We start from the raw sequence: 13,611 nt of genomic DNA on the forward strand, positions 1-13,611 counted from the left end.
AATCAGGCCTTTATGGTAGAGTAGCCAGACGGAAGCCACTCCTCAGTAAAAGACACATGACCCCACGCTTGGAGTTTGCCAAAAGGCACCTAAAAGACTCACCGACCATGAGAATCAAGATTCTCTGGTGTGATGAAACCAAGATTGAACTCTTTGGCCTAAATGCCAAGTGTCCGTGGGGGATGGGGGCATGGTAGGGAATTAAAGCAGCTCTGGTGGACATTCCTGCAGTCAGCATGCCAATTGCACGCTCCCTCAAAACTTGAGACATCTGTGGCACTGTGTTGTGTGACAAAACTGCACATTTTAGAGTGGCCTTTTATTGTCCCCAGCACAAGGTGCACCTGTGTAATGATCATGCTGTTTAATCAGCTTCTTGATATGCCACACCTGTCAGGTGGATGGATTATCTTGGTAAAGGAGACATGCTCACTAACAGTGATATAAACACATTAGTGCACAACATTTGAGAGAAAATAAGCTTTTTGTGTGTATGGAACATTTCTGGGATCTTTTATTTCAGCTCATGAAACATGGGACCAACACTTTACATGTTGCGTTTATATTTGAGTTCAGTGTACTGTATATAGGATCTCTTTGGGTTCAGTGTTCTGTATATAGGATCTCTTTGGGTTCAGTGTTCTGTATATAGGATCTCTTTGGGTTCAGTGTTCTGTATATAGGATCTCTTTGGGTGTAATGGTGACTACCAGAGACAGACGGGGACCTCTTCAGAGAGACTTCTAGACATCATAGTGACGGACGGACAGACGGGGACCTCTTCAGAGAGACTTCTAGACATCATAGTGACGGACGGACAGACGGGGACCTCTTCAGAGAGACTTCTAGACATCAGTGACGGACGGACAGACGGCCGGACCTTCAATACCACATTTTCTCTTTATAAGTATTTCTATTCAGAGTAAATACTAACATAAATAAATGTTAAATAAATCAATATATGATCATCTATGATTCTAACCCTCCTTCTGGAGAGCTGCAGGGTGTGCAGGGTTTTGTTCCAACCCTGGAACACTTGGTTCTACGCTGCTCCTCAGGCTGTTTTATATTTAATACTGGAGAGAGTATAACAGACGCTCTGATTGGCTGATCTACAGCTGCTTTTATAACAGACGCTCTGATTGGCTGATCTACAGCTGCTTCTATAACAGACGCTCTGATTGGCTGATCTACAGCTGCTTCTATAACAGACGCTCTGATTGGCTGATCTACAGCTGCTTCTATAACAGACGCTCTGATTGGCTGATCTACAGCTGCTTCTATAACAGACGCTCTGATTGGCTGATCTACAGCTGCTTCTATAACAGACACTCTGATTGGCTACGTCACATTATGACCCTTTGGTGGACTAGAGGTGTGAATGTATACAGTACCAGTCAAAAGTTTGGACACACCTAGTCATTCCAGGGTTTTTCTTTATTTTTACCATTTTCTACATTGTAGAATAATAGTGAAGACATCAAAACTATGAAATAACACATATGGAATCATGTAGTATCCAAAAAGTGTTAAACAAATCAAAATATATTTAATATTTGAGATTCTTCAAAGTAGCCACCCTTTGCCTTGATGCCAGCTTTGCCCACTCTTGGCATTCTCTCAACCAGCTTCATGAGGTAGTCACCTGGAATGCATTTCAATTAACAGGTGTGCCTTCTTAAAAGTTAAGTTGTGGAATTTCATTCCTTAATGCGTTTGAGTCAATCAGTTGTGTTGTGACAAGGTAGGGGGGGTATACAGAAGATAGCCATATTTGGTAAAAGACCAAGTCCATATTATGGCAAGCTGTCATCAAGGAAATATATTTTGAATTGTTTAACACTTTTTTGGTTACTACATGATTCCATATGTGTTATTTCATAGTTTTGATGTCTTCACTATTATTCTACAATGTAGAAAATGGTAAAAATAAAGAAAATCCCTTGAATGAGTAGGTGTGTCCAAACTTTGGACTGGTACTGTATATCTGTGTGGTGTGTGTCTGTGTGGTGTGTGTGTGTGTGTGTGGTGTGTGTGTGTGTGTGTGTCTGTGTGTGTGTGTGTGTGTGTGTGTGTGTGTGTGTGTGTCTGTGTGGTGTGTGTGTGTCTGTGTGGTGTGTGTGTGTGTGTCTGTGTGGTGTGTGTGTGTGTGTGTCTGTGTGGTGTGTGTGTGTGTGTGTGTGTGTCAGACGGGGTTTCCCTCCGTGGGGTCGGAGTCCATCTGAACGACCTCCGGGGCTGGGCCAATGGGGACCTCCGCTGCCTCAGGGTGATTCCCATTGGCCAGCGCGGCGTCGGTGGGCGGCGGCTTCTCGGGGCAGTTCTGCACAGTGATGACGCGGTTGAAGGCTTTGAGTCGTCTCCATAGCAACCAGTAGACTTTACACTGGACGTACATGAACACCAGTCCACCTGTCACACCTATCGCCACAATGACCAGCTTCATCCAGAACGGCCACTCCAACACACCTGCACAGATACACTGGTTAGTTACATCTACCCAGGGGGAGGGAAGAAGAGAGATTGTGTGCGTGTGTGTGTGTGCGTACGTGTCTTTATGTGTGTGTGTGTGCGTACGTGTCTGTGTGTGTGTGTGTGTATATGTGTGTTTGTGTATATATGTGTGTGTGTATATATATGTGTGTGTTTGTGATTCCAGAACCATCCTTACCCTCAGCAGTGTAGTACTTAATCACTGATATTCTCCACATGTCATCTGAAAACACAGTAATGTTACTATATTCTCCACATGTCATCTGAAAACACAGTAATGTTACTATATTCTCCACATGTCATCTGAAAACACAGTAATGTTACTATATTCTCCACATGTCATCTGAAAACACAGTAATGTTACTATATTCTCCACTCTGAAAACACAGTAATGTTACTATATTCTCCACTCTGAAAACACAGTAATGTTACTATATTCTCCACATGTCATCTGAAAACACAGTAATGTTACTATATTCTCCACATGTCATCTGAAAACACAGTAATGTTACTATATTCTCCACATGTCATCTGAAAACACAGTAATGTTACTATATTCTCCACTCTGAAAACACAGTAATGTTACTATATTCTCCACATGTCATCTGAAAACACAGTAATGTTACTATATTCTCCACTCTGAAAACACAGTAATGTTACTATATTCTCCACATGTCATCTGAAAACACAGTAATGTTACTATATTCTCCACATGTCATCTGAAAACACAGTAATGTTACTATATTCTCCACATGTCATCTGAAAACACAGTAATGTTACTATATTCTCCACTCTGAAAACACAGTAATGTTACTATATTCTCCACTCTGAAAACACAGTAATGTTACTATATTCTCCACTCTGAAAACACAGTAATGTTACTATATTCTCCACATGTCATCTGAAAACACAGTAATGTTACTATATTCTCCACATGTCATCTGAAAACACAGTAATGTTACTATATTCTCCACTCTGAAAACACAGTAATGTTACTATATTCTCCACATGTCATCTGAAAACACAGTAATGTTACTATATTCTCCACTCTGAAAACACAGTAATGTTACTATATTCTCCACTCTGAAAACACAGTAATGTTACTATATTCTCCACTCTGAAAACACAGTAATGTTACTATATTCTCCACTCTGAAAACACAGTAATGTTACTATATTCTCCACTCTGAAAACACAGTAATGTTACTATATTCTCCACATGTCATCTGAAAACACAGTAATGTTACTATATTCTCCACATGTCATCTGAAAACACAGTAATGTTACTATATTCTCCACATGTCATCTGAAAACACAGTAATGTTACTATATTCTCCACATGTCATCTGAAAACACAGTAATGTTACTATATTCTCCACTCTGAAAACACAGTAATGTTACTATATTCTCCACATGTCATCTGAAAACACAGTAATGTTACTATATTCTCCACATGTCATCTGAAAACACAGTAATGTTACTATATTCTCCACATGTCATCTGAAAACACAGTAATGTTACTATATTCTCCACATGTCATCTGAAAACACAGTAATGTTACTGTATTCTCCACTCTGAAAACACAGTAATGTTACTATATTCTCCACTCTGAAAACACAGTAATGTTACTATATTCTCCACATGTCATCTGAAAACACAGTAATGTTACTATATTCTCCACATGTCATCTGAAAACACAGTAATGTTACTGTATTCTCCACTCTGAAAACACAGTAATGTTACTATATTCTCCACATGTCATCTGAAAACACAGTAATGTTACTATATTCTCCACTCTGAAAACACAGTAATGTTACTATATTCTCCACATGTCATCTGAAAACACAGTAATGTTACTATATTCTCCACATGTCATCTGAAAACACAGTAATGTTACTATATTCTCCACTCTGAAAACACAGTAATGTTACTATATTCTCCACATGTCATCTGAAAACACAGTAATGTTACTATATTCTCCACATGTCATCTGAAAACACAGTAATGTTACTATATTCTCCACTCTGAAAACACAGTAATGTTACTATATTCTCCACATGTCATCTGAAAACACAGTAATGTTACTATATTCTCCACATGTCATCTGAAAACACAGTAATGTTACTATATTCTCCACTCTGAAAACACAGTAATGTTACTATATTCTCCACATGTCATCTGAAAACACAGTAATGTTACTATATTCTCCACTCTGAAAACACAGTAATGTTACTATATTCTCCACTCTGAAAACACAGTAATGTTACTATATTCTCCACATGTCATCTGAAAACACAGTAATGTTACTATATTCTCCACTCTGAAAACACAGTAATGTTACTATATTCTCCACATGTCATATGAAAACACAGTAATGTTACTATATTCTCCACATGTCATCTGAAAACACAGTAATGTTACTATATTCTCCACGTCATCTGAAAACACAGTAATGTTACTGTATTCTCCACTCTGAAAACACAGTAATGTTACTATATTCTCCACTCTGAAAACACAGTAATGTTACTATATTCTCCACATGTCATCTGAAAACACAGTAATGTTACTATATTCTCCACATGTCATCTGAAAACACAGTAATGTTACTATATTCTCCACATGTCATCTGAAAACACAGTAATGTTACTATATTCTCCACTCTGAAAACACAGTAATGTTACTATATTCTCCACTCTGAAAACACAGTAATGTTACTATATTCTCCACTCTGAAAACACAGTAATGTTATTATATTCTCCACTTGAAAACACAGTAATGTTACTATATTCTCCACTCTGAAAACACAGTAATGTTACTATATTCTCCACATGTCATCTGAAAACACAGTAATGTTACTATATTCTCCACATGTCATCTGAAAACACAGTAATGTTACTATATTCTCCACATGTCATCTGAAAACACAGTAATGTTACTATATTCTCCACATGTCATCTGAAAACACAGTAATGTTACTATATTCTCCACATGTCATCTGAAAACACAGTAATGTTACTATATTCTCCACTCTGAAAACACAGTAATGTTACTATATTCTCCACATGTCATCTGAAAACACAGTAATGTTACTATATTCTCCACTCTGAAAACACAGTAATGTTACTATATTCTCCACTCTGAAAACACAGTAATGTTACTATATTCTCCACTCTGAAAACACAGTAATGTTACTATATTCTCCACATGTCATCTGAAAACACAGTAATGTTACTATATTCTCCACATGTCATCTGAAAACACAGTAATGTTACTATATTCTCCACATGTCATCTGAAAACACAGTAATGTTACTATATTCTCCACATGTCATCTGAAAACACAGTAATGTTACTATATTCTCCACTCTGAAAACACAGTAATGTTACTATATTCTCCACATGTCATCTGAAAACACAGTAATGTTACTATATTCTCCACTCTGAAAACACAGTAATGTTACTATATTCTCCACATGTCATCTGAAAACACAGTAATGTTACTATATTCTCCACATGTCATCTGAAAACACAGTAATGTTACTATATTCTCCACATGTCATCTGAAAACACAGTAATGTTACTATATTCTCCACATGTCATCTGAAAACACAGTAATGTTACTATATTCTCCACAGTCATCTGAAAACACAGTAATGTTACTATATTCTCCACATGTCATCTGAAAACACAGTAATGTTACTGTATTCTCCACATGTCATCTGAAAACACAGTAATGTTACTATATTCTCCACAGTCATCTGAAAACACAGTAATGTTACTATATTCTCCACATGTCATCTGAAAACACAGTAATGTTACTATATTCTCCACTCTGAAAACACAGTAATGTTACTATATTCTCCACATGTCATCTGAAAACACAGTAATGTTACTATATTCTCCACTCTGAAAACACAGTAATGTTACTATATTCTCCACTCTGAAAACACAGTAATGTTACTATATTCTCCACTCTGAAAACACAGTAATGTTACTATATTCTCCACATGTCATCTGAAAACACAGTAATGTTACTATATTCTCCACTCTGAAAACACAGTAATGTTACTATATTCTCCACATGTCATCTGAAAACACAGTAATGTTACTATATTCTCCACATGTCATCTGAAAACACAGTAATGTTACTATATTCTCCACTCTGAAAACACAGTAATGTTACTATATTCTCCACATGTCATCTGAAAACACAGTAATGTTTTCATATGATCAGCTTTAATATTGCAGATAGATTGTAACTTCCATCAATGTAATTGTCTGCATCACTTCCAATCGCCCATATGTTTTTTTTCTCGCATATATATATATATATATATATATATATATATACATACATACATACATATAAATACATATACATACATATATATACACATATCCTTTAAAAATATATATATTCCTCTTTATTACTTTCCAACCCTACCACCCCTCCCCTAATTGGAGTAAACTAGTGAACAACAACGCTTAGGCCTCTACTTCCAGCTTATACATACTATATACATTTTATGGACACAGTCAATTTTACAATAATTATATTTTGTTGGTTTTTACTCATGAACTTCCTCTACCCTCAACCTCTCCGATCATTTTCATGATGTCCATCCGGTTTGCTTCTGTATGCCATATCTTTCTAACTGTGCTCTTTCACAAAAGCTCTCAACCTATAACCTATATACTTATTATGGACTCAGTATGCTTTACATTAGTTATCTTGTTGTTATTAGTTGTTGTTAGTTGTTATTAGTCCCATCCTTCAACTCCATTCAACACCTCCCATCTATCTCTTAACACCATCCATATTGGATTTCTATTTGCCATATATCTTTCAACTGTACTGTGATGTTTTACAAAAGTTCTGAACCCTTCTATTCTCATTTGTTTCTACAGATTGTGTCACGACTTCCGCCGAGGCTGCCTCCCCTCCTTGTTCGGGCAGGAATACTAACCACTGCCGCCCCAATCACCATCACAATTGTCTTGTCAATCACACACACCTGGTTCTATTCCCCTAATTAGTCCGTGTATAAGTGTTCCCTCTGCCCCCCTTGTCCTTGTGGGTGATTGTTTATTCTAAAGGTTAGTGAAGCTTGTGTATTGTGTATCGACGGGAGTATTTTCCTGTGTGCCTTGTATTTTCCAGTGCGCCTGTTTTGTGCCCTGGAGTGTGTTTGACGCATTTCTGTGTAAACCTGTATTTTGTGGATTAAAGCTTGTTATTCTGTGATTTACCCTCCTGCGCCTGACTCCTTCAACACCACATTATCACAGATTGTAAATTGAAAATAAATAATTTTGCTAAAAGTATTATTATATTATTGATCGAATTACTAACTTTTCAGATCACCCAGTAGTGCTATCTGCAGGGTTAGCTCCAGGTAAATATTGCAATCCTTTAGCCATTCCTGGACCGGTCCAAAAACAAGCTACAAATGTACAGAACCAAAAGAAATGATCTAATGATTCTGTCTCTTCACAGAAAAATCTGCAGAGCTGGGAAGATTGTATCCCCCATATAAATAACATTCTGTTGGTAGCAAGAATTCGGTATAATTATTTAAATAGAAAAATTATAAGTTTTGAATCTGGCGTCGTTTTGCGTATCAGTTCATAAACACTATGCCATGGAATCGGTACGTCAAAAATCTCTTCCCAACTATTTTGCAATCTATATGGGACGGCTGTCAATCCTTTGGTCCTTAAATGAAACTGGTACACTTTTTTTATTTATCACAGTTTTCTTTAACCAATTATGTTCTTTAATGCGGCCGACAGACAAGTTCCTTACTTTCTCCCCCTTCCACTTTCCTCTTCCATTTGTGCGGTAATGCTGCAATTATTTGGTTGTAATTTTGGGTAGAGCAGACATTTCCATATGTTTTTGGTAGCTGCATGTGCGACATAACTCCACCAGTCCTACCGATGATATCATTTACGAAGATTATACCTTTTTAAACATTTTGTCCAAAAAATGAGTTTTTTTGATCAATTAGTATATTTGAGTTTAACCACAATAGTTGTTGCATTATTTGTTCTGTCGTTTCTGGAGGATTACATTGAAATTGCAACCAACTTTCTATGGCTTGTTTTAGAAATAGTGATATTTGGGAGATGATTTCCTTTTCAAATAACTAAAAGTGAGAGGTTGTAATCTGAATAAAGGGTAAAAGGCTATTCTTGAACATAGGGTGAGACAATCTTCCTAATTTGCTAGAGAACCAGTTCGGATTTAAGTATAACTTTTGTATGACTGAAGCTTTTAGTGATAGTTCTAATGCTTTAACATTTAATAATTTCTGTCCTCTGAATTCATATTCATTATATAAATAGGCCCGTTTAATTCTGTCTGGCTTGCCGTTCCAAATAAAATGGAATATTTTTTTCTCATATACTATCATTTTAAAAACTGTTCGCTAGGCGTAGGCAAGACCATAAGCAAATAGGTAAACTGGGATACTACTAAAGAGTTAATCACAGTGATTTTTCCACCAATAGACAGGCACCCACCTTTCCATGGTAGCAAGATCTTATCTATTTTTGATAACTTTTTATTAAAATGTATTGGAGTCAGATCATTTATTTCCTTGGGGATATGTATTCCGAGTATATCCACATCACCATCAGACCATTTTATTGGTAAACTACATGGTAATGTAAAAACTATTTAAAAGAAAACATGAATAATCAGCATACAATGACACCTTTGTTTTTAAGCCCTGGATTTCTAATCCCTTGATATTATTGTTGGATCTGATTTTAATAGCTAACATCTCGATGGCCATAATAAATAGATATGCCGATAATGGACAACCTTGTTTCACTCCTCTTGACAGTTTAATACTTTCTGAGAAGTAGCCATTATTTACTATTTTACACCTAGGGTTACTATACATGATTTTAACCCATTTTATAAGAGATTCACCAAAATTGAAATGCTCCAGGCATTTAAATATAAACTCCAGTCGTACTTTATCAAATGCCATTTCAAAGTCTGCTATGAATAGCAGGCCTGTTTTCCCAGATTTTTCATAGTGTTCTATTGTTTCCAGTACTTGCCTTATGTTATCTCCAATGTATCGTCCATGTAAAAAAAATCTGTCTGATTAGAATGAATAATGTCCGACAATACCTTTTTAATTATATGCGCTATACACTGAAGTGTAAGGGGCCTCCAATTTTTTAATGTACTGGATCTTTATATTTTCCACTTGTATCCTGTTTCAGTAATAATGAAATCAGACATTCTTCTTGAGTGTCTGAAAATCGACCATTTACATAGGAGTGGTTCAAACATGCTAATAATGGTCTTCTGAGTATATCCAAAAAGGTTTGGTATACCTCGACTGGTATGCCATCCAACCCTGGAGTTTTCCCGGACTTAAAGGCTTTAACTGCATCCAGAAGTTCCTCCTCTGTAATTTGACCTTCACATGAGTCTTTCTGTACAGCTGCTAATTTTACATTATCAATAGAAAAAAATCCCTGCAATTAGCTTCAGTTAGAGGAGATGGAGGCGACTGAAACGAAAACATATGCTTAAAGTACTTTGCTTCCTCCTTCAAAATATCATTTGGTGAAACATGGGTGACTCCGTCATTTGTAACCAGTTTCAGTAAATTCGTTTTGGTAGCATTCCTATGTTGAAGATTAAAAAAGAATTTGGGGCATTTTTCCCCATATTCCACCCAGTTTGCTTTATTTGTATAATATATTACACTTGATCTTTCTTGAATAAGTTTCTCCATTTCTTTTTGTTTGTCCTCTAATTTATTCTGAGCCTCTATGTTCCAGTTTGTATTGCCATCTATCTGTTCTGTTAGACCTTCTATTTCCTTTGTTAGTGTGGACTCTTTTGACCTAAATTGCTTTTGTTTTCGAGATGAGTACTGAATTGCATGGCCTCTAAAGGCACATTTAAAGGTGTCCCATACAATAAGGGGATTCGCTGTACCTATGTTATGTCGGAAAAAAACAGTTATAAATTCCTCTGTCCTAGTTAAAAACAAGTTATCATCCAATAGGCTTTGAGTAAATGTCCAATATCCTCGCCCACGTGGAAATTCAGTAAGAGTAATGTATATGCCTATTATATGATGGTCCGACCGCATTCTGTCCCCTATCAACACTTTTTAAACTTTTGGTGCCAATGAGAATGACATAAGAAAGAAGTCAAGACGACTAGCTTGATTGAGTCTCCACCATGTGTATCTCACTAGATCAGGATATTTAAGCCTCCATATATCTACTAGTTCTAATGTATCCATGACATTCATGATTTCCTTAAGACCATGAGGGTGATAGTTTGTAGTGTGATTTTAACTTAAAGCGGGTACAGCCTCAGTGTTCACAGTAAACGCTTGCTGGAAGTTGCACAGAATTTTCACAACGTTCAAGTTTGAACTCAACAGACCTGAAATTTGCTCGGTGCCTAAATAAATTAGAGGGAACATTGGTTAGGATTATATAGAAGTTAGGTTAAGGTTGTATAGAAGTTGGGTTAAAGTTTTATATATGTTGGGTTAAGGTTGTATAGAGGTTGAGTTAAGGTTGTATAGAGGTTGTATAGAGGTTGGGTTAAGGTTGTATAGAGGTTGAGCTAAGGTTGTATAGAGGTTAAGGTTGTATAGAGGTTGTATAGAGGTTGGGTTAAGGTTGTATAGAGGTTGGGCTAAGGTTGTATAGAAGTTGGGTTAAGGTTGTATAGAAGTTGGGTTAAGGTTGTATAGAGGTTGGGTTAAGGTTGAACAGAGGTTGGGTTAAGGCTGTATTGAAGTTGAGTTAAGGTTGTATAGAGGTTGGGTTAAGGTTGAACAGAGGTTGGGTTAAGGCTGTATTGAAGTTGAGTTAAGGTTGTATAGAAGTTGGGTTAAGGTTGTATAGAGGTTGGGTTAATGTTGTATAGAGGTTGTATAGAGGTTGGGTTAAGGTTGTATAGAGGTTGAGCTAAGGTTGTATAGAGGTTAAGGTTGTATAGAGGTTGTATAGAGGTTGGGTTAAGGTTGTATAGAGGTTGAGTTAAGGCTGTATAGAAGTTGGGTTAAGGTTGTAAGAAGTTGGGTTAAGGTTGAAAGAAGGTGGGTTAAGTTTATATAGAAGTTAGATTGTATAGGGGATGGATTAAGGTCAGGGTGTAGTTGCTGACCGTTGTTGCGTCCCAGGTTGATCTCGTGGAGGGTTCTGTTGACGAGGACGTATACGGACCAGAGAACACAACCGATGGCCACCAGGTGGAACATCACGGAACATAAGATCTTCCTCCTCTCATTGGTCGACATCTGGAGCTTCTCCCACTGCGGAGAGAAAGAGCGAGAGAGAGAGAGAGTGAGTCATAGACGCTTATCTTTGTATCTGTCCCATTATGGCGTCTGGGACAGCATGGGCAGCGCCACTGAGGATAACTCCATTTTAAAGTAGTACATTTTCTTCTTCTGCTACTTCTATAAGTTGGTAAACAAACTGAAAGGGTGCATACTGCCCCTGGAGGGTGTTGTCTGAACAGGTATAAAGCCAAGGTTGGTGATTTACTGCCCCCTGGAGGGTGTTGTCTGAACAGGTATAAAGCCAAGGTTGGTGATTTACTGCCCCCTGGAGGGTGTTGTCTGAACTGGTATAAAGCCAAGGTTGGTGATTTACTGCCCCCTGGAGGGTGTTGTCTGAACAGGTATAAACCCAAGGTTGGTGATTTACTGTCACCTGGAGTTATGGAATGTTTGCTCACGAGTATAATTCATTGGCTGATCCCTCCTGATGACCTGGATGGAAACATATGATCCTTCCTTAACCCATAGGAAGTCCCACCCAGTTAGAACACTACTTAGAACTGGTGAAATCCCTCCATGTCTCCGCCCATGCTACAACTGGCTTTGGGGCACTAGAGTTGTCTATCTAAGTCTATGGTGTGTGTTTACCTAACATAGAGGGTAGATGTGTTGAGGTGTGTATAGAGGGTAGATGTGTTGAGGTGTGTATAGAGGGTAGATGTGTTGAGGTGTGTATAGAGGGTAGATGTGTTGAGGTGTGTATAGAGGGTAGATGTGTTGAGGTGTGTATAGAGGGTAGATGTGTTGAGGTGTGTATAGAGGGTAGATGTGTTGAGGTGTGGGTAGATGTGTTGAGGTGTGTGTAGAGGGTAGATGTGTTGAGGTGTGTATAGAGGGTAGATGTGTTGAGGTGTGTGTAGAGGGTAGATGTGTTGACGTGTGTGTAGATGGTAGATGTGTTGAGGTGTGTGTAGAGGGTAGATGTGTTAGGTGTGGGTAGATGTGTTGAGGTGTGTGTAGATGTGTTGAGGTGTGTGTAGAGGGTAGATGTGTTGAGGTGTGTGTAGAGGGTAGATGTGTTGAGGTGTGTAGAGGGTAGATGTGTTGAGGTGTGTGTAGATGGTAGATGTGTTGAGGTGTGTGTAGAGGGTAGATGTGTTGAGGTGTGTGTAGATGTGTTGAGGTGTGTATAGAGGGTAGATGTGTTGAGGTGTGTGTAGAGGGTAGATGTGTTGAGGTGTGTGTATATGTGTTGAGGTGTGTGTAGATGTGTTGAGGTGTGTGTAGAGGGTAGATGTGTTGAGGTGTGTGTATATGTGTTGAGGTGTGTGTAGATGTGTTGAGGTGTGTGTAGAGGGTAGATGTGTTGAGGTGTGTATAGAGGGTAGATGTGTTGAGGTGTGTGTAGAGGGTAGATGTGTTGAGGTGTGTGTAGAGGGTAGATGTGTTGAGGTGTGTGTAGATGTGTTGAGGTGTGTGTAGAGGGTAGATGTGTTGAGGTGTGTATAGAGGGTAGATGTGTTGAGGTGTGTGTAGATGTGTTGAGGTGTGTGTAGATGTGTTGAGGTGTGTATAGAGGGTAGATGTGTTGAGGTGTGTATAGAGGGTAGATGTGTTGAGGTGTGTATAGAGGGTAGATGTGTTGAGGTGTGTGTAGATGTGTTGAGGTGTGTATAGAGGGTAGATGTGTTGAGGTGTGTATAGAGGGTAGATGTGTTGAGGTGTGTATAGAGGGTAGATGTGTTGAGGTGTGTGTAGATGTGTTGAGGTGTGTGTAGATGTGTTGAGGTGTGTATAGAGGGTAGATGTGTTGAGGTGTGTATAGAGGGTAGATGTGTTGAG

General features: G+C 38.1%; 1 protein-coding gene across 2 annotated transcripts in view; it reads right to left on the minus strand.

Annotated features, from left to right (window-relative positions):
* Positions 1 to 2,128: 2,128 nt before the first annotated feature.
* The window catches only part of LOC121566220 (E3 ubiquitin-protein ligase MARCHF7-like), a 53,330-nt gene continuing 41,847 nt past the window's right edge, over positions 2,129 to 13,611 (minus strand). Inside the window, exons 6-8 of one of the 2 annotated variants that reach the window (XM_045215538.1) lie at positions 11,652 to 11,799; positions 2,672 to 2,716; positions 2,129 to 2,469 (exon numbers count right to left, since the gene is read on the minus strand). In XM_045215538.1, the coding sequence (XP_045071473.1) occupies positions 2,186 to 2,469; positions 2,672 to 2,716; positions 11,652 to 11,799 (477 nt within the window). In that variant the 3' untranslated portion in view covers positions 2,129 to 2,185. Of the gene's footprint in view, positions 2,470 to 2,671; positions 2,717 to 6,255; positions 6,694 to 11,651; positions 11,800 to 13,611 lie in introns of those variants that run through there. The other variant, XM_045215539.1, reaches the window with a different exon arrangement.

Source organism: Coregonus clupeaformis, unplaced genomic scaffold (assembly GCF_020615455.1).
Source record: "Coregonus clupeaformis isolate EN_2021a unplaced genomic scaffold, ASM2061545v1 scaf0470, whole genome shotgun sequence".
Classification (NCBI taxonomy): domain Eukaryota; kingdom Metazoa; phylum Chordata; class Actinopteri; order Salmoniformes; family Salmonidae; genus Coregonus; species Coregonus clupeaformis.